The 13,736-nt window shown below is 43.3% G+C and overlaps 1 protein-coding gene across 8 annotated transcripts in view; it reads right to left on the bottom strand.

Annotated features, from left to right (window-relative positions):
• Positions 1–2,361, bottom strand: part of EEIG2 (EEIG family member 2) — a 117,847-nt gene extending 115,486 nt beyond the window's left edge. For 6 of the 8 annotated variants that reach the window (XM_042251712.2, XM_042251717.2, XM_060412295.1 and 3 more), the window contains exon 1: positions 1,888–2,361. In XM_042251712.2, coding sequence (XP_042107646.1) covers positions 1,888–2,027 — 140 coding nt within the window. In that variant the 5' untranslated portion in view covers positions 2,028–2,361. Of the gene's footprint in view, positions 1–646; positions 789–1,887 lie in introns of those variants that run through there. The other 2 variants (XM_060412302.1, XM_060412322.1) reach the window with 2 other exon arrangements.
• Positions 2,362–13,736: the final 11,375 nt, after the last annotated feature.

Raw genomic sequence — 13,736 nt, 5'->3', positions numbered from 1 at the left:
GGGTTCCCCATGCAAGGCTTCTGGAGTGGACTGCCACACCCTTTTCCAGGGGATCTTCCCGACACAGGTATAGAACCTACTTCTCTTATGTCTCCTGCATTGGCAGGCAGATTCTTTACCAGCCACTTGGGAAGCCCACTTAAAAGGTTTAGCCTATTCATATTTGCCAAACAAACGGCTGCTTACAATACCTGGGTAACTGATACATAATTGGCGTGAATCAAGCCAGTGAGGGAGATAGTAGGGAGTAGAGAAGTACCCTGACCACCAGGTGTCACCACTGGGCCAGGAGAGCTGGTCTAACTGCCAGGAGCCAGGGGTGGGACTGTCACAGGACAGGGTAAAACTGTCACTTGCACCTACAGAAACATTCAAAAATTGGCTTTGGCTTTCAACCTTAAGAACTGGTACAGTGTTTATTCCACCATTCTGAGTAACACTGTTCTCTTACCAGTGTGTTCAAAATGACTGCAGCGGATGTATCATCATATTAGCTTAATTAAAAAAAAAAAAAAAAGGGGGGGGGGGCTTCCCTGGTGGCTCAGACAGTAAGGAATCTGCCTGCAATGCAGAAGACCTGGGCTTGATCCCTGGGTCCAGAAGATCCCCTGGAGAAGGAAATGGCAATTCACTTCAGTATTCTTACCTCGAGAATTCCAAGGACAGAAGAGCCTGGCGGGCTACAGTCCATGGGGTCACAGAGCTGGACACAACTGAATGACTAACACATACACACAGTTAAAAAACTCCTCAGCTGATCTTTTTTTTTTTTTTAAATTCTGAGAATCAATATTGCTTCATAACTCTCTTGCTTTAGTCAACAAGACAATTACATTTTCTGGCTTTCACAGGCTTCAATATTGCCACCTTGGACAATTTTCTCATCCCAACTCCAAACCCATGGACATTATTTCCATTACATAATTAATGGAGATGACAAAAGGAAAACAGAGTATGTTTTAGGATAAAGTCCATGTATAGCACTAATGACAAAATAAGCATTAACTAAAAGCCTTATTCCTTAAAAGTTCATATTTTAAAATTCCGCAAATTTTCTCTTTTCCTAAGGAACACTTAACCTACAGGAGATCTGTCAACCTACAAACAGTCTGACATGACTCAAGGAACACTACCACTCCTGACTTCATTCTGTAATCTGCCAATAACGCTCCCTGAGAGGCCCAGGGGCGCATTTCAAAATGAGAGCAATAAAACGAATTAAAAAAAAAAAAACCCAAACAGAAAAACCCCAAATGAGAACAGGGTCTGGGCTGTGCTTCTGGTTCTAACTCCTCCACACAGAGCAACTAGCGGTCACTTCAAGACCGGTCATTCAGTGAGTGTTAGGGCGTAACTGGACACGCAGCTCTGAGATGAGACACAGACTTGTCCTGTCTCCAGGGAACACTTGACTCAAGTCTGACCAGGCCTGGGCATCCTGGGCGCCCGAGCCCTCCAGCAACCGACAGAAAGGCTAAATAAATGCACAGGCAGATTCTGTTTAGAGCCGGCGCTCCTGGAACTCGAGCAGTTTGGGTTATTTTTGTTCTAACAACAGCTCAAGTTCCACTCTGCATCTCACAAACATGGAAATGTCTGAAGAGAAACCAGAAGCATCCTCTCCCTTCTGACCATCGCTCCCATTCCTGGAGAACTGAGGAGGGAAGAGCAGATACCAGGAACCATCTGGAATCATGAGGGCAGGTGGCTACCCCAGCCGAAAACCCATTTGCGAAGCACTTTATGCAGATCGATACACTCAGACTGGTCCCTAGAGAAAAGAAAAGCTCACGAGGCTGGCCGCCCTCCTGGAGTAAAGGGGCTGCGTCAAGAGATGTTGCCCTTCCAGCTGCTCCGGAGCAGCGGGCGGCGCGGCGGGCGCGTTACCTGGGGGACTCGGCGGTGAAGCTGCCGCCGTCCAGCAGCCGCATCTTGCAGAACAGGACCCCGTTGACGAAGGGCACCGAGGAGAGCTCCTCGAGCTCGAAGTCCACCTTAAACTTAAACTTCTTCTTTTTCATCATCATGAGAGCCAGACGCCGGCGAGCGGGGTGCGGGGGCGGCCCCAAGGGGCGCGCGGGCCGGCGCCGCCGCTTCAACTCGGTCGAGCCCCGGGCCCGAGCAGCCCCATGGCCCGAGCAGCGAGCTGCGCGCGGGGGCGCGGCCGGGGGGCGCCGAGGTCCGGCCGCCGCCGCGTCCTCGTGCGGCAACTTGGGTCCGAGCGCGGCGGCAGCCGCAGGGCGGACCCCGCCCGCCCGCGGGGAGTGGTTGTGCTGCAGCTCGCCTGAGCGGTGGGAGCCCTTTTCGTGTGCAGCTTGCCGCCGCCGCCGCCGCCGCCCGTCTGGGAGGAGAGGCGAAGCTGGGAGAACCGCCGCTGCCGCCGCCTCTTCAGTGCCACGGGCCCAGAGGCGCCCCCAGCGGCCGCTGCCGACAGCGCACCGCCGGGCGGAAGTGGGGAGGGCGGGCGAGGAAATTCGGGGCGGGCGGGCGCTTCGCCGGGAAACTGACCCGCGACGGCAGTTGGGGTGTCACGCCTCTCTGGGGTTTAAAAAAAAAAAAAATCCTACTAAAAAGGAACTTCCTTCTACAGCTTCCTCTCGGCCTTTCTTTAGTTATTTTGCTCCGCCTCCTTTCTCCCCCTCCGTCTTCAGCGATATTTTTTTCCCCTTGGGTTTGAGAGTCATGGGTTAATAGAATGAATCAGAATCTCCACGACGTTCTTTTCGTCAATTTGAAATCCTAAAACTAAAATCCACGAGCCTCCTCATATAAAATGAGGAAGGAAAAGAAAGGATTAAAATGTGCTGAGGACTCAGGCACTGACTGCTACAGACGTTTTCTCTTGTTTATTCTTTAAATCCTGTCATCCAGGATAAAAGAGTACAGAAAAGATTAAAATAATACCTTTCTTTCTAAAATTTAATCTGTCCAAACCGAGACTAAAAAGCCTAAAAATAAAGTGTCCATAGACGCATAGCAACTACCTGCCCTCTATAGGCATGTGTATATTGTTGCAATGTGTCTTGCCTGCTTACTTACATAATATTCCTGTTTTCAGTCTAAATTATTAACCCTCGCAGTAATCTCTCTGAACGGTTTCAACTGAAAAGATCCTCGTTTCCAGTTCACTCATTCATCCATGCATTCATTCACATAAAAATATTTTTAATCACCTAAAATGTTGGTCGCTATCAAGACCCAATGATTTATTAAAAAAAAAAACAAAACAAAAAACCACATAAAACCCTGACCTCAACGGTTTTATGATTTAGTGAGAGAGAGAGATATTAAAAAAGAAAACCTACCACGTGTGTTTGTTTAGCATGAAGACTCAGTTTGTCTGGAAATCAGAAGGGAAAGCAATTAAAGTAATTGATATTAACTAGTGTTCTGACTGCAGCCATGAAATTAAAAGACGCTTACTCCTTGGAAGAAAAGTTATGACCAACCTAGATAGCATATTCAAAAGCAGAGACATTACTTTGCTGACTAAGGTCCGTCTAGTCAAGGCTATGGTTTTTCCAGTAGTCATGTATGGATGTGAGAGTTGGATTGTGAAGAAGGCTGAGCTCTGAAGAATTGATGCTTTTGAACTGTGGTGTTGGAGAAGACTCTTAAAAGTCCCTTGGACTGCAAAGAGATCCAACCAGTCCATTCTGAAGGAGATCAACCCTGGGATTTCTTTGGAAGGAATGATGCTAAAGCTGAAACTCCAGTACTTTGGCCACCTCATGTGAAGAGTTGACTCATTGGAAAAGACTGATGCTGGGAGGGATTGGGGGCAGAAGGAGAAGGGGACAACAGAGGATGAGATGGCTGGATGGCATCAGTAACTTGATGGATGTGAATCTGAGTGGACTCTGGGAGCTGGTGATGGACAAAGAGGCCTGGCGTGCTGTGATTCATGGGGTCACAAAGAGTCGGGCATGACTGAGCAACTGAACTGAACTGAGTGTTCTGAATTTCAAAGAATGAACAGAATTTGGGACAAAGTGGGCTGTGGGAATAAGGTGTGTTCCAGGCAGAGGAAATGAAGGTAAAAATCCAGGGGCAGAGTTTAGGAGTCTGGGGTTGGGAGTTGGTAGTGAATATAGCTGGTTAGCCATCAGGACAAGGAAAGGCAGTGGGAATAGTTCAAGGGAACTTTGCAGTTTGTAACTTGGAAAACTAGATGGAAGCAGGAGAGGACAGATTGGGAATGGAAGAGATGATGAGTCTTTAAGCTGTGACACATCAGGGAGAGAAGGGCAGCCTTAGCTCACGGCAAAGTTAAAGCCGAAACCATGTATTTGGGAATTAGAGTATGCCTTGATGGCTGAAGCCCCAAGAATGGATTAAAAATGAGTTACTCTGAAGAATGTTTAATGGGTAGATGGAGGAAGGGGAGATTGTGAAGGCACACCTGAGAACAAAGAAAGAGGAGATCAAGGAAGATAAATGGCCTGGAAGCCAAAGAAGAGTTTTAATTATTTAACATTCATATGTATTAAGACCTACTGTGTGCCAGGCACTGTGCTGGGGACTAGAGATACAAAGGAACAAGGCACAGAGGGGCTTATAATACAGATGTGCAAGCAGATCAATTAGAGAGAGGGAGAGGAAGGTAGGTCTATGACCTATGGAGAGCAGAGGAGGGGAGTCTGCATTGCTGCAGAGCAATCCTGGAGGATTTGGACTGAAAACAAGCCATTAAACTGCAGTTCTAGGAAGTTATTGGTAATCTAGGCAAGTGAAGCCTTCATAAAAGGTGATAGCAAAGTAGGATTAAAATGGTCTTATAAGCAGATAGGGTAGGGAGTCCCTGGAGAAAGAGAACCAGGCCTTGTTTTCTGGACATAAGAGAAGCCTTTTTTGGCCTAAGTCATTTCGGGATCTAAGCCTGGCTATACTTGCCTTTCAACAGATGTCAGTAATTAATGATCTTAAGGGAAGTGAGGGAATGCAAGAACAAAGGGAAAGCAGTCAAGAAACAATAGTTCAGCAATAAAAGAGAGTCTTAGTTCCTCCTCAAGGGATATATGTTACAATCTAATACACATTTTTGCTTTGGGCAGGACATAAGCCACCCCACCCCCCCCCCCCCCCCCCCCCACCCCCCGCACCCAGGTGGAGGACAGTAACTACATTCTGGGACCCCAGACTGATCAGAACCTAAGGAATGATGACATAGACTTTTTCTCACTTCAACCAAGTAAAGCCTGGGCTCTGATCACCTTCGCCTCAATTCTACACTGAATTCTCCTCTGCTCAAGCCCCTTCATGAATAAGCATATACCCTTAGCTTAGAACGTCCTTAAATTTGCTATTGGAGAGGCACTGCTTCAGGAAAGATCCCCAGTGTTTTCCCTAATCGTTGCAAGTAGTAAATCCTTCCCTCTCTTTGTGTCTTTTGGCTTGACATCTCCAAGAAGCACACCCAGTTTTGGGGGAGCAGTCTGGGAAGTGAATGGTAGGTAGCAATGAGGAATGAGTGACAATTTTTTTCCTGATTTTTGCCAGTGAATGAAAAGAGAGAAGACAGTAGTAGCTAGGAGAGGAAGATGCAAACTTTTTTAATGACATTCTGGAACTATCCATCATTTGTCAAGTGCTTAGTATGTGCCAAGCACCTTTGTAAGTCCTAGCTGTCTAAGATGCAGTTTCTATTCCAAATCTCAGAGTCTCTTGGAGGACACTGGTAAGTAAGCAGGCTGTTGCAGTACAATGTAATGTTGAAATCTGTCTTCCTATGACAGTAGGTATGAATAGTGTCTTCTGCGGGAATGTTGTTCAGTTGTCAAGTTGTGTCTGATGGTGGGAATACAGTACATCTAACTAGGATAAGCAGGGTTGTGGAAAACTTTCTAGGGTAAGTGACATTTGAGCTTCCGTCAGAATGGTGAGAGTGGGGGGTGGAGAGCAGTTTCCAGGAAGAAGGTACCGCATGTGCAAAGGCTCAGAGGAAGAGAGACCGTGTTTTAGGAGGAACTGAGAGTAGTTCAGTCTGGCTGCGACTTAGAGTTGGGGTGTGGTGACAGGGATATAATAGGGAGCCACTGAAGTTTTAAAATGGGAATGATATACTAGAATTTGAAGTATATAAAGATCTCCAGCTTCACTAAAACTGAAGGAAGAAGAGAGCCTAGTATTCTTATTTAGACTTGATTATTAAACCCTGTGTGTGAGTCAAGGTCCAGACAAGAAACAGACATCATACTTAAAGTGTTTAAATGAGGAAATTTTAATGAAAGGATTCTTTGCAGAACTGCAGAGTAAGGAAACCACAGACTGGTAGGGTGTTGAAAAGAGGGGGTTAAATATCCTGACCTCTTTCATCTCCTGCTTTCTAATCTCCTGCTTTCTGATCTCCTGCTGCTTACTTCCCATGATCCAAAACCAACCAAAGTGAGAGGGCAAAAACACCTGGAAGATGCAGTTGGTAGAAGATGGCCACCTGAGGCACAGAGGAAGGCACCAAAGGGTGGAGAGTGATGGAGTTTAGGGGATAGAAAGCTATCAGTACACACCTGGTTCGGCCAGGGTTCACTGCAGAAACCTGAAATAAACAGCTATCAGTCAAGCAATTCAGAGTCCTTGGAAGGGCTGGTGGAGTAGAAGTTAACAGACTATTGAATTCATTTGTGGCCAACATTATCAGATGCCACTATTATCTGGTCCTTTTTTACTTCTTGGGCATATGGGAGTTTACATTTCCAAATCCCCTTGGAGTTCAGTAGGGCCATGTGACTAGCTCTAGCCAATAAGATGTGAGAAGTAATACATCATTTCCAGGATGAGACAGTGACAAGCTTTTGAGCATTGCTCTAGCCTTTCTCTGCCCTGCTACAATTGACATGGAGGAAACCTTGTGCTCAGATGTAGTAGCCACAATATTGAAGCAGCCCAGATCACTGAGTCAGCATGTGGAGAACCGCTGCCTACATTTGCAACAAATTTTTGTCCCTCTGTTTTATTGAGATATATGTAACATTGTATTAGTTCAGGATGTACAACATAATGATTTGATAGAGGTATATATTGTGAAATGATTACCATCATAAGTTTAGTTAACATCAATCACCTCATATAGTTACAATTTTTTGTATGTTTTTAATGAGAACTTATAAGATCTACTTTCTTAGCAACTTTCAAATACACAATACAGTATTATTAACTATAGTCATGATATTGCACACTACAACCCCAGAACTTATTTATAAGTGGAAGTTTGTACATTCTGACCCTCTTTATCCATTTTTCCCAGCCCTCCAAACCTTTTCTCTGTCAACTACCAATCTGTTCTCTGTATCTATGAATTTGTATTTTTTCAAGTTCCACATATGTCTTTCACTGTTTGACTGATTTACTTATGATAAGTGAATTCACACCTTGATGTTCATCCATGTTGTTTCAAAAGGCAAAGTGTCCTTCTTTTATATGACTGAATATACATTCATATACATGTATGTATATGTGTATGTGTATGTGTGTGTAAGACATATGGCTTCCCAGGCAGTGCTAATGGTACAGAATCTGCCTGCCAATACAGGAGATGCAAGAGATGTGGGTTCGATTCCTGGGTTGGAAAGATCCCTTGGAGTAAGAAATGGCAACCCCACTCCAGCGTTCTTGCCTGGAAAATTCCATGGACAGAAGAGCCTGGTGAACTACAGTTCATGGGACTGCAAAGAGTTGGACTGAGCATGTTTTTGTCTGTTTTTTTTTCTTTTTGTTTTCTTTATCTGTTCATCCACTGATAGACAGTTTGTTTCCATGAGTTGGCTATTATAAATAATGCTGCATTGAATAAGTGGGTACAGATGTCTCTTCAGGATGGTGATTTTCTTTCCTTCAAATATAGACCCAGAAGTGGGTTCAGTGGATCATATGGTAGATCTATTTTAAATTTTTTGAGGAATATCCATACTGTTTTCCATAATAGCTGAATCAATTTACCTTCCCATCAACTGTGTGCAAAGATTCCCTTTTTTCCACATCCTTGTTAGCACTTGTTATTTCTTGTCTTATAATATTCTAAGTGTGAGGTGATATCTCATTGTGCTTTTGATTTGCATTTCCCTGATGATTAGTGATGTTGAGTACCTTTCCATGTAACTGTTGGCCATCTGTATGTCTTCTTTGGAAAAATGTCTATTTGATTCCTCTGCCCATTTTTTTTGTTTGTTTGTTTCATTTTGTTGTTTGCTATTGAGTTGTATGAGCTCTTCATATATTTTGGATATTGACTCCTAATCAGATATGTGATTTGCAAATGTTTCTCCCATTCCATAGGTTGCCTTCTCATTTTATTGATGGTTTTCTTTGCTTTGCATGCAACTAACTTTTGCCAGTGAGAAAGAAACTTTTATTGTATTTAGTCACTGAGATTTGGGGGATTGCTTGTTACTACAGCATTAGGCTAGCCAATTCTGACCAATTTGCAATGTAGCTGGAATGAGAAGCTGACAATAGGACACACTATTGCTGCTGCCACCACTATGGAGCCCATGTGAAGAGCCTGGATGCTGCAAACACATTATCATACCTTGCTTGCAAGTGGCCACAGCAGCAGGAAAATAGCCTCCAATTCGCTTGCACCTATTTTTTTCATAAGTGCATCTATTTGGCAGACCTTATTTGCACCTAGAATTCAAGCAATAAAGGAGTCTTAGGAATGTAATTTTTAGCTTTTCAACTTCTTTGAATAGAATAATGGAATGAACATTGAAGTAGCAGATGTAAGTATCTACCCCAACACCTATAAAAAATTTCCTCAAAGGCAGGAATGGTTTGTTAATCATCTTTGTATCTCTTCTGTCTAGCCGGATACCTGGCATTAGTTGGTGTTCAATAAGTGTTTCTTGAAATGATATGAATTTCATTTCTGGTGACTCAGATGGTAAAGAATCTGCCTGCAGTGCAAGAGATCCATGTTCGATCCCTGGGTCGGGAAGATCCCCTGGAGAAGGGAATGTCTACCCACTCCAGGATTCTTGCCTAGAGAATTCCATGGATAGAGGAGCCTGCTGGGTTACAGTCTGTGGGGGTCACAAAGAGTTGGACACAACTGAGCGACTAACACTTTCACACTTTCAAGTGCTTCACTTCTCAAGTAAAACAATAAAGTTTCCAGACATGTGCTAAGACTACTTGTATCAGAGATTTGACAGGTCTTGTAATACCCTTTACTATGAGAAGGGAGTAGTAGTAGTCTCCAACTAAAAGGAGTGGGCAGAAGAAAAAGTAGCCATACCAAACAGTTAAAGAATAAGTATGTAAGTTAAAGTTAGGTTCAGCTCCAAATAAAAGAAAACTTGAAACAACAGATGCTTAAATATGACAAGCTCATTTCTCTCTAAATTAAGTAAAGACAGAAGATAAAAGTCCAGAGCTGGTAGAAGAGCTCCACGAGCATCAGGAACCCAAGTGCTGTTGCTCCATTGTCCTTAACATGTGGTTTTCACCCTATGGTCTAAGATGGCTGCTCAACCTCTAGTCACCTCTCAATTCCAGCCGGCAAGAAGATGGAAGAAAGGTGTGCTCGGAAGGAAGAAAGATAGAAAGGTATGCTCCCTCCCTCTTGAGAACACTTCCTGGAATATGTACACTCTACTTTTACTTAATCCCATCAGCCAATGGAATGTGATCAGAAGTTATGGCACCAATTCCAGGTCTGGCCCATAAAGCCTCCCACATACGATTCTCCCTCATTTCTGGCATCTGCTGTTTGGAATTTGATGTCAAGGGAAACTTCTGAAGTTATGTGTTGAAGATAACAGAGCTTGTATAAGAGCTTGTATAAGCCTACGTCCCTAGGTGATTATATGGCAAAGATTTAGACTCTTGCTCCTCCACCCCTAAATAGGAACACTGACATTGAACTGTTATGTGACCAAGAAGCAAACTTTTGTGACCTTTGAGGTATGTTTGCCACAACAGCTAGTTTTACTTTAATTCACAAATTGTTACAGAAGTAGAGCACTATCGTTTAAAACTAGTCAGGTGGGCAGTGGGCAACAAGGAAACTATGGTTAGGAGCTGGAAAATGGAAACCCATGGCAAAACGTTTGGTGAAAGAGTTGCCTGTGATAATTCAGAAGGCAAATAAGGTTGCTACAAAGTCCATAGTTTTGGAAGAGGTTGGAAAATGAAATGTTTGTAGGTTATGTTTGAGACAGCTGAGCAAAGCTCAGCGTAAAGAATCTGTCTGCTATGCAGGAGCCACAGGAGATGCAGATTTGATCCCTGGATTGGGAAGATCTCCTGGAGAAGGAAATGGCGACCCACTCTGGTATTCTTGCCTGGAAAATCCCATGGATAGAGGAGCCTGGCGGCTTATAGTCCATGGGATCGCAAAGGATGGGGCACAACTGAAGCGATTTAGCATACACAGGCAAAGGTTATGTTTACTGGCTGCATTTAGCAAGATATTAGAAAAGTGAGACACACTCATGCAATAATAAACAGGTTTGCAAGCATAACTGAAGAGGAATATAGAGAGTACAGCCATTTGGAGACCCAAGGGATTGGAAAAGTCTTCTCCTCTGTACTTCAAAGAATAGGAAATAAGACTAAAAAAGCTTTTGAGCAACAAAGGCCCATTAAAACTCAGCACTGCTGCAAAGATTAGACTTAGGGTGTGGCCTCCACATTTAGGTCTGATGGCCTCTCATGTTGAGAGGAAGAGAAGCATGGGGTGAAAAAGCAAGGAAATAAATTAGGATAACAAATTATCTCTAGGAAAGAACTTTAGTGTTAGTGGCATTATGAAACTGACTGGAGGCAAACAGATCAGAAAGTCTTTCCATTTTTGAGGGATTGTATTGCTAAATAAATCATGAGCCTGTATTAAAAGCTCTAATTTCCGCAAGGAAGTCATAATTCTGGACACTCGCTTCCCATGTGGCCTTAGAAGAAAAACTTCAGAGGGCAGAGTCGGTGACCAAAGAGGACAATGCACAGGGGAAGTGGGCTCCTTGCAGAAAAAAGTAATATGGTTCAACCTAGGAGCTTTACCTTCTGCCAGTTCAGGGCCATCACAAAGCCTCCATGCAGAATTTCATCTTTGCAATGGGCCAGTGCCTCCCCTTCTGCCTTTTTCCACCTGGAAGTATTTACTGAAATACATTTGTTCTATCATTATATACTGGGTGTGACTGGGGAAGATATCTTATTATTCCATAGGTCACAGTGAGTTTCTCATCACTATTGACACGTTGGACCAGACAGTTCTAGGGTGGGAGTGGTGCTGGCCTGTGTATTGTACAATTTTAGTAGCATCCCTGGCCTTTACCCACAACATGCCAGTAGCATCTCCCTCCTTCCCAGGTGCGACAATCAAAAATTTCTCTAGAGCTTGCCTAATGTTTCCTGGGGGACAAAATCACCCATGGGTGAGAATCACTAGGCCACAAGATGATGTGGAGTTACATCCAGACCTGATGGAGAAGCCTGTGTGGTTACCTGGAGATCCTGCACTTTGAATTTGATGAAGTTGAATTTGGTGAGATTTGAAATTATCTCTCTTGGAGATTATCTCTTTGGGGAAAAAGGATGAAATGGATATCTTATGACCAAGTGGTGGGGCTATGGCCTAGAGTGCTAGGTCATCACCAAACCTATTTTCTCTTCTTCCTGAGTATTTTCCAGTCTCCTTTACAATGAGACGCTGCTGCAGACTGACTCCCAGCCAATGAAATGAGTGCATTTTCCAGACCTGGTCCATACAAATCTCCTGAATGTGATTCTTTCACTCCTAACCCATCTGATAGCTGGATGTTGATTTAAGCTGGCCTTGGAAACCAAGTGCTGCAAATGACAAAGCCTCTATCAGCCTGGGCATTTCTATTAGCAGCTATAGCAGAGTCCCTCACTCACTGTCCCAAACCCACTGACCAGGATATTGGTTTGTGAGGTGTGAGAATTTAACATCTAATTTGTGTGTGTGTGTGTGTGTGATTTTTAAAAACTATTTAAAAAATTGTGGTAAAATACATATAACATAACATTTACCATCTTAATCATTTTAAAGTATACAGTCCAGTGATACAAAGTACGTTCACATTGTTGTACAACCATCGCCACCATTCATCTACAGAACTTTTTTGTCATCCCAAACTGGAACTCTTTACCCATTAAACAATATCTCCCCATGTTCCTGTCTCCCAGTCCCTGGCCACAACCTTTCTACTTCCTGTATCTATGAATTTGACTCTCCTAGGTAGCTCATGCGAATGGACTCTTACGGTATTTGTCCTTGGGTGAGTGGCTTATTTCACTACATTTAATTTATAAAACCACTGAAATTTGGGGTACATTTGTTGTGCCAGCTAGTATTATATACTCTGTGTCTGGAGCAGAGTAAATCCTTAAATAAATGTTTGCTGAATGAATATTCAACTGTTGTCATTAATTTGAGACATTTGTTTAGCATATTATGATGCATTTCATTTGTAAATTATGTTGTTTATAGTTATATAAAGTTACAAGATCTAATTTTATGTTTAAAATACATTTATAAAATCTTTTAATTATAGAATACCAGACCACCTGACCTGCCTCTTGAGAAACATGTATGCAGGTCAGGAAGCAACATTTAGAACTGGACATGGAACAAGAGACCGGTTCCGAATAGGAAAAGGAGTACATCAAGGCTGAATACTGTCACCCTGCTTATTTAACTTATAAGCAGAATACATTATGAGAAATGCTGGGCTGGAGGAAGCACAAGCTGGAATCAAGATTGCCGGGAGAAATATCAATAACTTCAGATATGCAGATGACACCACCCTTATGGCAAAAAGTGAAGAACCAAAGAGCCTCTTGATGAAAGTGAAAGAGGAGAGTAAAAAAGTTGGCTTAAAGCTCAACATTCAGAAAACTAAGATCATGGCATCTGTTCCCATCACTTCATGGCAAATAGATGGGGAAACAGTGGAAACAGTGGCTGACTTTATTTTTCTGGGCTCAAAAATCACTGCAGATGGTGATTGCAGCCATGAAATTAAAAGACCCTTACTCCTTGGAAGGAAAGTTATGACCAACCTAGACAGCATTAAAAAGCAGAGACATTACTTTGTCCACAAAGGTCTGTCTAGTCAAGGCTATGGTTTTTCCAGTAGTCATGTATGGATGTGAGAGTTGGACTGTGGAGAAAGCTGAGCGCCGAAGAATTGATGCTTTTGAACTGTGGTGTTGGAGAAGACTCTTGAGAGTCCCTTGGACTGCAAGGAGATCCAACCAGTCCATCCTAAAGAAGATCAGTCCTGAGTGTTCATTGGTAGGACTGATTTTGAAGCTGCAACTTCAATACTTTGTCCACCTGATGTGAAGAGCTGACTCATTTGAAAAGACCCTGATGCTGGGAAAGATTGAGCGCAGGAGGAGAAGGGGATGACAGAGGATGAGATGGTTGGATGGCATCACTGACTCAATGGACATGGGTTTGGGTAGACTCCGGGAGTTGGTGATGGACAGGGAGGCCTGACGTGCTGCGCTTCATGGGGTTGCAAAGAGTCGGACACGACTGAGCAACTGAACTGAACTAAACTGACTGAATTTAGATTACCATTGAGAGTTCATGACATCTTTTTTCTATATGTTATCCATTTCAGGGAAGCACTTCTATACTGGGTTGTTTGCAAAAGCATATATTCTAAGAATGGTAGATCAAATACTTGCCTTAATTTTCTGTTGTCTAAAACTAAACTGCTAGCATTATTGAGGAGTGATTATAGGAGAGTATGACACAGGAGTTT

Source organism: Ovis aries, chromosome 1 (genome assembly GCF_016772045.2).
Source record: "Ovis aries strain OAR_USU_Benz2616 breed Rambouillet chromosome 1, ARS-UI_Ramb_v3.0, whole genome shotgun sequence".
NCBI lineage: Eukaryota > Metazoa > Chordata > Mammalia > Artiodactyla > Bovidae > Ovis > Ovis aries.
This window is presented reverse-complemented; position numbering and strand designations above follow the sequence as displayed.